The sequence below is a fragment of the Phocoena sinus genome, chromosome X, assembly GCF_008692025.1.
Source record: "Phocoena sinus isolate mPhoSin1 chromosome X, mPhoSin1.pri, whole genome shotgun sequence".
Taxonomy (NCBI): Eukaryota; Metazoa; Chordata; class Mammalia; order Artiodactyla; family Phocoenidae; genus Phocoena; species Phocoena sinus.
The window spans coordinates 113,191,602-113,204,565 of NC_045784.1; the positions used below are offsets into that span (position 1 = coordinate 113,191,602).

Here is a 12,964-nt window from a genome sequence, read left to right on the forward strand (position 1 = left end):
TCCATGAATGAATCTGAGCTGATACTATACAGTGGGAAAAAGTCAATTAATGCAAGGAATAGCACACACAAGCCTAATCCATTTGATGTAAACCAATGCATTGCACACGTTTCAATTGCTCTGTATTCCTTCAGAAAAGTGCATGGAAGTGATTCATTAGAACTATACTCTTCACTGGGACTTCCCTGGTGGCGCAGTGGTTAAGTATCTGCCTGCCGATGCAGGGGACACAGGTTCAAGCCTTGGTCTGGGAAGATCCCACATGCCGCAGAGCAACTAAGCCCGTGCACCACAGCTACTTAGCCTGTGCTCTAAAGCCCGCGAGACACAACTACTGAGCCCGCGTGCCACAACTACTGAAGCCCACACACCTAGAGCCTATGCTCCGCAGCAAGAGAAGCCACAGCAATGAGAAGCCCGCGCACTGCAATGAAGAGTAGCCCCCACTCGCTGCAACTAGAGAAAGCCCATGCGCAGCAATGAAGACCCAACACAGCCAAAAACACATTCATAAATAAATAAATTTATTAAAAAAAGAACTATACTCTTCACAAGAAAAATACCAATTCTCTAAGGCTCACAGGGCATCCCTGCTGGTAAAATTCAAAAAGCAAGCACAGTGAATAAGAAGTCCTTTTTGCAGACATTTACATCGGGAAAGAACATGATTCTTGACAATTCAGAGTAAATGAAGTGCAAATTATTCTCTTATAATATATCCCAGAATTGAAGTTTAAATTGTGACTAAAAAAGAACCCACAGTTTAATCAGAAAAATATATTTATTGGTAATTCCCATGAGCTCATATCTGATACATTTATATCATAGGATAACAAGTTCAAAACTATCGCTAAGTTATAAATATGGAATTTATGCCGAATTTGCATGTATTGAATTTTATTTTGAATTTGCATGTGTGACTATATTTGAATATTTATAATATTCCAGAAAAAGCACAGTGGAATGTGCAAGACAGATTTATTTAGTGTAATGCTCTGAAATGTGTCAAAGTCTTCAACACTGTTCTTAGAGGCAAAATAGCAGAAATAACAAATGGGACGCAATAAGACCAACTGAATAATCTGCGAAGTCCAATACCTAGCAAAGCTAGGAAAGCTCTTCTGCCAATAAATATTTTACTAAAGTTTAGACAAATATTTCTCTAAGCTTACAATGACTTTGTATTAGAAGACATATACCATTAATTGGATTCTTCATTACAATTTAATGGAAGAAGGAACATTCCCATGCATATCCTTATTTTCTCTAAACTCAGTGACTAAATATCTCATCTTGGGACTTCTCCGGTGGTCCAGTGGCTAAGACTCTGCGCTCCCAATGCAGGGGGCTCAGGTTCAATCCCTGACCAGGGAACTAGATCCCGCATGCATGCCGCAACTAAGACCTGGTGCAGTCAAATAAATAAATAAATAAAAATTTAAAATATATGGGGGGAAAAATAAATAAATATCTCATCTTATTTGGCGCAGAATGTTGGTATTAGATTTCCAAGTGTGAAGCACATTCTTTACGCTGTCAAAGTAACTTGTACCTAGAATGTAGTCTCCATGGAGTCTCAACAATAAGATTCTGAACCTTACTGTATTTAGTGGCCCCTCAGATACCCAGAGCAGTTGAGGAATGAAGTGTTCTAGTCAATTTACAGTTAACCAGGGGCAATATTATTATGAAGTGAAACTGCTCTGGGGGGAGGCTGCTCCAGCAGAATACACTCCCCTTCTCTCCTGGATGAGGGCAACCTATGCACTAACTGATCTAAGCTCTCGGTTGTGGACGTTTAGAACTACAGTCCTTCTCCAACCCCAAGACTTTGCTCTTCCAGCCAGACCATTAGCTCTGGTGTCAGTTCATTTGAAAAGAGGCTCACGAAGATTCAAAATCCAGGCTATCTTGGGTGGCTCTGGCTGAGCAGAGTAAGCCTTTTATTTCCAACTGTGTGCCATTATTAATTTCCAGTTTCATTTAATTTTTAAACAGAGCACAAGCAATAGAAATCCTCTCAAATATCTCTGTACTGTACTGGTATAAGAGTTTCATGGATTCCTTGGAATATGATAACAGCCAATCATCAGAAAAATCAACAGCTCATGCCTGACTTATCACCTCTGCCTTTCAGTCTGTGAGTTTATTTAGCTGAGGCTGCTTTCCTCATTAAGGACTCCCAGAATATCAAGAGGCTAATGAAATAACCAGCCACAGTTTTAGAAACCAAGAAGCAGACTGTGTAATTTATCACAGCCATTATAAAGCATCATTTTTAAAACTGTTAATATTTACTTTTACTATGAAAGTAACGCATACTCATATAGGAAATTCAAATCCTTCAGAGAAACAGGAAAAGAAAATAAGTCACTAATTGATCTATTGATATCTCGGTATTTTTCTTCCATTCTTTGCCTTTTATGCTTAGATTTGAGAGGGATGGAAAGATGATTTGCCTCTCTCCCTCCTCAACCCCTCTCTCACATAATTGTAGTCATACTGGGCCCATAACTGTCTATCTCTTTTTCCCTTACCATTAAATCACTACCAATTTTCTATAAAAAGGACATTTAAATGGTTTTGAAATAATCCCTCAAGTGGATGTACTGAGATTTCTTGAACCATTCTCCTATATGTGGATGCAGATTTTTCCGATTTGTTGCACTCATGAATAGTTCCAAATAACTTAACAAATAATGGTAGTCTCCTAAGATACCATTCTCATATCACCCTATGCTTTTCCCCCATGGCGCTTCTCACAATTTTAAGTAATGAATTATTTGTTTGACGTCGACCTTTCCCACTCTATGAAGCCAGGGACCACATCTACCTGCTTCCTGGTTCCTGGAAGCACCGTGATAAGAGATATTCAATAAATATCTGTAAATAAATAAATAAATGAGTGAGTCATAGAAAAACATGTACAGAATTGTTTTTCAGTAAAATCCCAGCAAACAAATCATGGGTCAAAGAAGTAAGTATTTTCAATGTTCTCTGCTGATATTATCTGTTTTATTTCGGGAAGAATTATTCCAACATAGTCCCACCAACAACATATGAGAATGATGGTATGTACCACACCCTTGTCAGCACTGGCTACTATCTTTTTTTTTTTTAATAATAATGATTATTATAACAGCCACTACTTCATTTATTTTTTTAAATTTATTTTATTTTATTTTATTTTTGGCTGCACTGGGTCTTTGTTGCTGCACACGGGCTTTCTCTGGTTGTGGCGAGCAGGGGCTACTCTTCATTGCAGTGCATGGGCTTCTCATTGCGGTGGCTTCTCTTGTTGCAGAGCTCGGGCTCTAGGCGCTTGGGCTTTCAGCAGTTGTGGCTCACGGGCTCTAGAGCACAGGCTCAGTAGCTGTGGTGCACGGGCTTAGCTGCTCCGTGGCAATGTGGGATCTTCCCGGCCCAGGGCTCGAACCCGTGTCCCCTGCATTGGCAGGCGGATTCTTAACCACTGCACCACCAGGGAAGCCCCGCTACTATCTTTTTTTGTTTGGTGGTGGTGGTGATGTATACCGAGTTTTGTTTTTTTGTTTTAATCCAGGTTAATTAGACAGGCAAAAAGGTTTTCCTATATATAATTATTTGAATTTGCATTTCTTTAGTACCAGTGAGGCTAAAGAGCTTTTCTATGTCTGTAAACTAGTTGTGGTTCCCATGTTGCAAATTGTCTGGTCATATCCTTTGTTTTTCTAATCAATTTGTACAAGTTCTTTATCCAGGAACGATGTCAGCCTTTTGTCTGTTTTATTTGTTGTGCATATTTTCATCAGTTTGCCACATGCCTTTTCATTTTGGCTATTTTTGGACAGATGAACACTTCTCATTTTTATGTAATCATAACTGTCGATCTTTTCCTCTCTTCAAACAGCCTTTTACCTGGCTGAGAGTCCCACATGTGAATTGCAGCTATCATTTAAATAATAATGCCAATTGTGAATTCAGACTAACTGGATTCAGAGACTCCTACATATACAACGAAGTCCTAACCTGTCCAGAGCCCCCATTCTCACTTCCTTACAAGCCTTGGCCACTAGAAGCCTAGGCAACTTAGACCGGTCACAGTTCTTGGTATCCTCGCAGCCCCCAGCAGATCGCCTTCTCAACCTCTCCATTTTGTCAATGGTACCACCTCAACTCCAGACTGGAAATCAGGGTGGTACCTTTAACTGAACTACAGCCTTCATTTACTTTTATGTTTTTTACATCCCTGCCATGCAAGAGCTTCTCATACTCACTGGGGTTCAACATCCTTGTTGCCATTCCAGGATCTCTACAATGAGGCTCCCTAACCCTCCCCCAGGCATGAACCTTCTCAGGTCTGGCCAGCCCTGGCTAGGTGAGGTGACTTGACCTCACAATGCCATGAGGATGCCACACCCACTCACAATGCCTCCTTTCTTCTATGATTTTTTTTTTTTTGTGTGTGTGTGTGTGGTACGCGGGCCTCTCACTGCTGCGGCCTCTCCCGCCACGGAGCACAGGCTCCGGACGCGCAGGCCCAGCGGCCATGGGTCACGGGCCCAGCCGCTCCGCGGCATGTGGGATCCCCCCGGACCAGGGCACGAACCCGCGTCCCCTGCATCGGCAGGCGGACTCCCAACCACTGCGCCACCAGGGAAGCCCCTCCTTTCTTCTAAATACAACACACCTATTCCTAGAAGCCTTTCCAAACAGATGTCTCCTTTTTTTGGCCTGCTCCTCATACTGTAGAGAGGAAAGGGCCTTAGAAGGCATCTCCTTTAAATCTCCCATTTTACAGAGGGGGATGGACCTGCCCCAAGTCACATGTTCCTCTCCACTCCCCCACCCCCACCTATACATGACATAGTTCTGCATTTTACTGTCTAATCTTAATGAACTTGAGGCTAAAGATGGTGACCTTGGCTTTTTTGGATTTGTCTAGGCTCTAATCTTCCCCAACTGCTAGCACTGGGCAGAGGTCATAATACTTACTCCACAAAGTTTGCTGATTAGACCTAAACTGTTATATAAACAGATGGACTTTTCTCTATTTTTTTTTTTTTTTTTTTTTTTTTTTGCGGTATGCGGGCCTCTCACTGTCGTGGCCTCTCCCGTTGCGGAGCACAGGCTCCGGACGCGCAGGCTCAGCGGCCACGGCTCACGGGCCCAGCCGCTCCGCGGCATGTGGGATCCTCCCGGACCGGGGCACGAACCCGTGTCCCCTGCATCGGCAGGCGGACTCTCAACCACTGCGCCACCAGGGAAGGCCCTATTTTTAAAACATATTCTGGTAAAGATATGACATCTTAAAGACATTATTGATATTCAAATCATTTTCAAACAAAATCCGTCTTCTTTATTAAATATCTAAAACACCAAATTATTCTGTTCTACTGTAAGCTCTGTGAGAGCGAAGATGACACGTCTTCCCTGGAATATAATGGGCAGTTTTGCAGAATTTTGTTTCACGAATGACAGAGGGAAGAGGTGACTATTCTTTAGTGTCATTTCATGCTGCTTAAGTTGATGACAGATATCTAGAAAAGACAAGCTCTAACATTCTTATTGCCACGTAACAGCACTAATCTAAAATTACTATTAAGAATATCTAATTCTGAGTAGCTTTTTATACCACCTTGAGAACTTCGAGCTTTGTTGGGTTGCCAGCAACATGTTTGCCATCTGGGCAAAGATGCTAACTACTACGGCTGAAGTTCTACAGATGTTATCATGGTGAATTTCTCACCTTCTCCTGAGAAATACGTGGTAGGGGAGTAATAACAGCTCTTAGTATCCTCTTAGCAGCCCCAGCTAAGTGAAGCTACCCCTATGAGAATCCAGTGGCCTACAGCCTGAGGGACCAGAAGGACGGCATCGCTGCCTGGATCAGTCCATTCACTCGCTGCCTTGCCCTGTACCAAAGCCTGTCATGTTGTCCTGCTTCACTGCAGGAGGGAAGGAGTGGAGTGTGGGCATGTGAGCCATGAGCAGGCTTGTGCACTATGGACCTCTTGCTAAGACACGGCTCTATCAAAATGGAGCCACCTTGGGGATTCCCTGGCGGTCCAGCGGTTAGGACTTGGCGCTTTCACTGCTGGGGTCCGGGTTCGATCCCTGGTCAGGGAAATAAGATCCCACAAGCCGCACACGGCCAAAAAAAAAAGAAAAGAAAAGAGCCACCTTTAAACAAGAAAGGGAAAGAAAAGGAAGCCTTTACCACAGGTATTAAAAAAGAGTGACCACAAAGAAGACAAAAGAAAGAAAGAGAAAAGGCTATGCTCCATGTAAATGCCTTGTAATCCTTTCCTGTCAGTGATAGCCTAGTGGTTTCTAGGTGACGATTAATTACTCTTCTGTAAGACTGCTGCAAAATGTAGAGATACTAAACGTCTAAGATGCAACATGAATATGACGATCAGATTCTTTGACTTGGGTAGCCATGGAACCTGACCTTCCCCTGCCGCCAGCCACCACCCGAGTGTGCCAGCCAGCACAGTGCTTGGGGAAGAAGAATGAGGCTGGTGCAGTTTCTTGGTGCCCAATTCTGAGTTCCTCCCACAGACCCAGTGATGCACTAGAGCTGGCTATAAACGCAGGGAATTTGGCCTGAGAAAAGCCTGCAGAATTCGGGAGTTTGAAGAGCTGGTCAGCAACCATGTTTTGATACATTTTGAAAAACAGTCTTGGTAATTCTAGATTGAGCAGGACCTTTCTCTGGCCCCTAAACAATAGATGCATGAAATTCAATTGCTAGGTTTTTTGGAAAGAAATATGATTCTTAATAAACAATTTGTGCCTTTTGCCAGCCAAGCACTCTCTCTCTGTCCTCTCCAGGCAACATGATGGCAGCCGTTTCCACTCAGCCGTTACATATCACTCGAGCACTTCACCATCCGCTGAGGCAGGGAAGCATCTCGAATGTAGCAGTGGGAGCAGAATTCAGGTCTTGGCTTGCAGCCACAGTGGCCTCTCGTGTGCCCCCCACCAATGTGGATGGATGGCTGTGAGTCAAAAGGTGGCCCTTGCCGCTGAGGCCTCTTCCTGACGCTTAGTCACCAGGTCCCCAGCGTCCTCCCATCCTTCTCAGCTTTGCAGTGATTTCTGACTAGGCAATGAGAGGCCCCTTTGCCACCCAGCCACGAGACCTTCTCCTGGTGAGCACAAAACCTCAGGGAGGTAGAAATGTGTTTTTCTCCCAATGGCTGCGGCAACCCTGGTCCCATCACTTGTTCAAACACATGTGTAAAAATGCCTGGAAACGGTGATGATGTAGTTGATAACAATACCAGTTAACATGCACCGAGTGTTCATTTTGTGGTAATGACTCACATGAAATACCTCACTGTGCTTTCACAAAATAAATAAATAAAATTTTAAAAACCTTGTTCATGGAGTCACAGTCAACAGAGCAAGGGCTGTGGAAGCAGCCACAGCTGGAGTAAGGTCCCTGCTGTGTCACTAAAGAGCCCAATGGCCTTGAGAAAGTCCTTCAACCCCCTTGGGCTTCTGTCTCATGGGACAAATGGGGAGACTTTTGCCCACTCTGCCTTACTCCTACACATAGTGCAAGTTTACAGAGACATACCAGAGACAAGGGATGGAAAAGCTCATCAGAAACTGGAATGCACTCTCCACAAGACAAGGCTGGGACAGACTCTGGTCCAAGGTCATACAGCTGGTTCATGGCTGGCCTGGAACGAAGGCCCGGGTGTCAGAACTCCCAGGCCAAACAGTCTGAGCTGCTGTTCTGCTCAGCCCAGTGGCGCATAGAACCACCAGCAGCTGGCATGGAAGCCTGCTCCACACAGGAACTCCTCGTGGCTGACTTTTGCATCTCCTCGGCCTCACGCATCACCACCAGCACAACTGCCTCTGTCTAAATTTTTAACACACACACACACACACACACTCTCTCTCTCTCTCACTGTCACACACTTGTGCATACCTTCTCTCACACAGATTATCAGAATTCACAGAACTGGTCCTGTAAGCAGGGATTTGTCAACATCCTGGGAAATTCTGGAACCCTCCGGCTATGACTACTCTTCAGGATGAAGATTTCTGGAGGTGGGTAGGAATTAAGGAAATAAAAGAAATGCCCTTGGGATAACCATGTGTTTCTCTAGCAAATTTTTTTTTTTCGGTACGCGGGCCTCTCACTGCTGTGGCCTCTCCCGTTGCAGAGCACAGGCTCCAGACGTGCAGGCTCAGCGGCCATGGCTCACGGGCACAGCCGCTCCACGGCATGTGGGATCTTCCCGGACCGGGGCATGAACCCGTGTCCCCTGCATCGGCAGGCGGACTCTCAACCACTGCGCCACCAGGGAAGCCCCTCTCTGGCAAATTTTATTTCATTTTGGTGAATACCGTAAGATCCAGTAATTCTGACTCTTTAAAAAGTGGGTTTTCTTCTGGGCTTCCCTGGTGGCACAGTGATTAAGAATCCGCCTGCCAATGCAGGGGACACAGGTTCGAACCCTGGTCCGGGAAGATCCCACATGCCGCGGAGCAACTAAGCCCGTGCACCACAGCTACTTAGCCTGTGCTCTAAAGCCCGCGAGCCACAACTACTGAGCCCATGTGCCACAACTACTGAGTCCACGTGCCACAACTACTGAGCCTGTGCGCCTAGAGCCCGTGCTCCACAATGAGAAGCCACCGCAATGAGAAGCCCATGCACCGCAACGAAGAGTAGCCCCCGCTCGCCGCAACTAGAGAAAGCCCGCACACAGCAACGAAGACCCAACACAGCCAACAATAAATAAATAAAATAAATAATTTTTTTTAAAGTGGTTCTTCTTTTACTAGACTAGATGGCACTGTGGTATCACCCTTTTGATGATCAAGAAAATCTTATTTCATTTCAAATAATTTTGCTTCCATTGGGGGCCGTCCAAGAGGCTGAACCCTCCCCTTGAGGGGGCCTGGTTATCTTATGGTAAATTTCTGAAGTAATCTGCCAGAAGACCAGATACACAATCAAGACCACCATAATAATATGTGTCTACAGATCCTGTCACACCCTGACCTACATGTCCAAAAGGATTCTAAAAGGCACATGTGCCCTGAGGAATTCCAAACAGGGCCAGCGAGTCCATAGTGGCCAAGACTTCATTATTATTCCTGTGCCACAGCCATGGCTGTGGAATTCAATTTTTGCCCTCAAGAGCTTTTTACATCACCACCCCTCACAAAACCTACAGGCTCTATCAGCAAGAGGGATTATTTTCAATATTGCCAAACTGTTTAGGAACGTCTTAAACACCAGAGTCTTGTGGTGACAATGGCTTACACAATTCTCACAACAGATTGAGGCAGCAACCTTCCTAGGGTCAAGGTTCTCTTAGGTCGGGGGGGAAAAAAAAAAACGGTTAGCGCTGGAAGGGAAATGAAAGTTCAACAGATTCTCCCAGAATTCCAGCATTCGAAAAGGACACTGTAAACTGAGGGAAGGGAAAGTGAGTAGGGGGTGAGGTTTCCTCTAAATCTCAATGGTGACCAGGAAGTCGGAGCGCTCCATTCGCCTGGGGCTGGACAGAAGAAAGTGCCTGGCTCTTGCATTCCAAGAGGCATCAACAAAATACGGCCGTAGCCCTCACCATGAGGGGTTGGGGAGGCAGAGGAGGGAGTGGGGAGCCTGCCCAGGGAAGCAGCCTCTGTAGCAACAGCAGCCTCCAGGACCCTTGTGGTCACCTCGCTGGGGAGACAGAGAGCATGGCCATGTCAACGAGACTCACCTTGTCCATTCCCCGGACTGCCTGCCGCAGCCCACGTCTGTTTTAGGGAGAGTCGCAGAATGGGAGCCCTGACTGGGGCAACTGCACCCCAAAGAGTCCTTCCTACTCCCCCCTTTATGGCATCCATGACCTCCAGCAACTGGGCATTGCAGCTGGCTGGAGGAAAATGCCCTAGCTTCAAAAGCAAGTGGCTTTTCATAAAACAGCTCTTTCCGATTCAGCCCTGGGTTCATAAAGTTGGCTGGCGGCGCCCTGCTCCGGGGCTCAGAGTTTGTAAATCAGGAGAGGTTTCTCAAGACTGAGCCCCACATGGGATCCGGGGCAGCGTTCCACCTGCCCTTCGACCCGCGGGGTGCCCCTCGCACTCGCAAAGCGCCGCTGATGCCCGGCGTGCAGCCAGTAGTGCGGGGCGCAAGCTGGGTACCACGAGCTCTCTCTGGGTGTCCGCAAACAGCCGCAGAGGGACATTCATTCGCCCAGGGAGAGCAGAGCCAGTGGAGAGAAAGGAGGAGGGAAGCGACAAAAGTCAGGAAAAAAGAGAAAGAACAAAAAGGGTTAAAGAAAGAACGAGAAACAAAGTGAAAGAGGAAAACGGAGGGAAAAGGAAAGAGCGAGCGGCCAGGAGCTGACAAGATCCCAAGCACGAGAAAGCGAAAAGAGAAAAGAGAAAAAGGCAAATAGAGGAAGCGAGGGGAAAGGCGGGGGGGAGGGGAAATGCGGGAGCGGGAAAGAAGAGAGAGCGAAACGAGGCTTGGGAACCTGGGTGCGGAGAAAAGAAGCGAAAGGCTGGAGGGGCTCAGGGACGCTGCACTCAGAACATAGTTCTTTCGGGCCCTCCAGTGCGGAGTCTGCGTGCTGTACCCTGTCCCGGCGGCGGCCGGGGGGCGCTCGTCCCGGGCCTCCTGGCCGCTTCCCCAGCGCGCACTCCCAGCCGCCAAGCAGGCCAACCCGCGGGCAGAGAGAGGAGCCGTCCCAGGTCGGAACGGACGAGCTTCCTGCAGCCGCCACAGCGCCACGAGCGCGCGCGCCGGGGCGCCACCGCAGGGGCGCCGAGGTGTTCCCTGGGTCGCCGGCAGCGGCTAGCCGCGCCTCCCGGCCCTCCGCCCGCCGCGGCCCGGGTCCGCTCCCGCGCCCCAGGGCCCCGCTCCGCCGCGGGCGCGCACTCACCTGGACGGTCTCAGCCTGGCGTCGCGCTTGCTGTCCACCACGGCGGGCACGCAGCTGGTGAGCTCGGTCCAGTCGGCGTGCAGTCCGCAGCTCCAACCCGTGGAGAACCTGGAGAAGAGCCAGGTCTCCCGCTTACCCGGCCGGTGGCAAGTGCATTTCTTCTGACCCACGCGGCATTCGCACGGTTGCTCCAGCTGGATGTTGCGCACCAGGTGGCGGCCGAAAGTGGTGCCTCCAGTCTTCTGGATGTGCAGGAACACGATCAGGTCATCACCCTTGATGTCGAAGTCTACCTTGCGCAGGAGGTCGCCGCGGCTGAAATTGTAACGGGGCACGAACCTCGCGGAGCTCTCATCCTCCGAGCGGTACGGGTCCGGCATCGGGGAGCTGAACGCCTGCAGGCGGAGGAGCTGGCATTCTGTGCCGGGGCACACGTATTGGAGGACGATCACGGCAAATAGGAAGAGCATCACCAAAGCCAGCAGCAGCTTGTTGGATTTCTCATCCATGTTCCCGACGCTGGGGGAAACCCAAGCTCCTTACGTCAATCCCGCAGCTCAGCCCGCGCTCTCCGTGCGCCCGTACCGCCTCCCTCCCACTGGCGCCGCCGTTGCGCCCCTTTCCCCCTCCCCTCGGCACCGAGTACTCCACCGCGGCGGCGGCGGCGGCGGCGACGGCGGCGGCGCCCTTCCCCGCTTCCTTCCTTCCCGGCAGGCTCAGCGCTGTGGCTTCTGCCGCACACACCCCCTCCCCCCGACTCCTTCCCGCTGGCCGCCTGCCCTCTCCCAGCGCCAGAGCTCTCCGGAGCCGCTTCGCGGGGTTTCGTACCCGTGGGACCCCGCCTGACCCGGTTGCCCCACTCCTCAACTCATACCACGGGTCCGAGCCCCCGCGCGTCTTGTTCCACTCCCGGTGGCTCCGTGACTCCCATCCCCATCCTGCTTCGCCCGCCGGACTCTCCCTGGCGCTTCTGCCCCCAGTCCCCTTGGCGCGCACGCCGCCGCCTCCTCGCCTAGCCCGACTCTCGGGCTCCTTCCCCGTGCGCCCCGAAGCCCTGCTCTTGCCCGCAACGGGTTGCCCACCTTGGGGGACGCCTCAAGGGAGCTCGGAGCCAGGCGTTCGGAGTTACCCTGGGGGAAGGGGGTCCGCCGGCAGCCCGACTTGCTAGCGGAGACGCTGCGCTACGGGTGCCCGCGGAAGCGCGGGGAGGGAGCCACAGCGTAGCCAAACGCGCGCCGCGCCCCTCCGGAGCCCCGGAGCCCGGCCGCCGCGGGCCAGCCGGAACTTTGCGCCTTTCTCTCCCCACGAGGCTGCCTTCCCTTCCCGCACGGCTCCCGCGCGCCCTGGCCCGGGAGCGCGAGTCCCGCTTTCGCCTAAAACGTACCTGGCCAGGGGACCGAAAATCTTGGAGAAGATCGCGCCGAGCACGTGCTTCAGCGAGTGGCCCAGGGCGGCCAGGCCCCGGGTGAGCAGGGCCCGGCAGAGGGAGCCCAGGTCCCAGCGTCTCCTGAGGTCGTGCATCCGCCTGCGGCGGCCTCGGGCCAGCAGCGCGAAGAGAGGGGCGCGCGCGGCTCCCGCCAGAGAGGAAGAAGCCTTTAGGGGCTCGTCCAGGAGCGGCTGGGAGTTGAATCCGCGAGACACACCCCTAGGAGGGCCCGCGCGGACTGAGGCGGCGACTGATCCGGGCCGGCTTGCTGCCAATTCGGCCTCTACTCTGGAATGCCGGCGGGGACAGGTGGTGCGGGCGGGCGCTTCTCGCTCCGGTTGCAACGGCGGCCCGAGCGCCCGGGCTGCACACGCAGGCAGTGCCATTACCCCCTTGAGGCAATTCAGGGTACTAAGGATCTGGAGCGAGCTTGAATTTATGTAATAATGCCTCACGCCTAAGAGCTCAAACCACTTAACAAGCAGAGGACCTGGGTCTTCTACTGTCTTGGGGGACGGAGGTCACTCCAGTGAGCACATCAGTACACTCTGGCCTGTAATTTCAACCTCCCCTAAAATAGCAAAGGCGCAAATTGGACCTTTTCCCTCTCTCCTTGCCAATTTCCATTCTCCAACGGAAGCGGGGGCATTTT

The 12,964-nt window shown here is 50.2% G+C and overlaps 1 protein-coding gene across 1 annotated transcript in view; it reads right to left on the bottom strand.

The window, feature by feature from the left end:
* The window catches only part of HS6ST2 (heparan sulfate 6-O-sulfotransferase 2), a 289,976-nt gene extending 277,012 nt beyond the window's left edge, over positions 1 to 12,964 (bottom strand). The window contains exons 1-2 of the mRNA XM_032620657.1: positions 12,271 to 12,964; positions 10,887 to 11,405 (exon numbers count right to left, since the gene is read on the bottom strand). Of these exons, the coding sequence (XP_032476548.1) occupies positions 10,887 to 11,405; positions 12,271 to 12,698 (947 nt within the window). The 5' untranslated portion in view covers positions 12,699 to 12,964. The remainder of the gene's footprint in view (positions 1 to 10,886; positions 11,406 to 12,270) is intronic.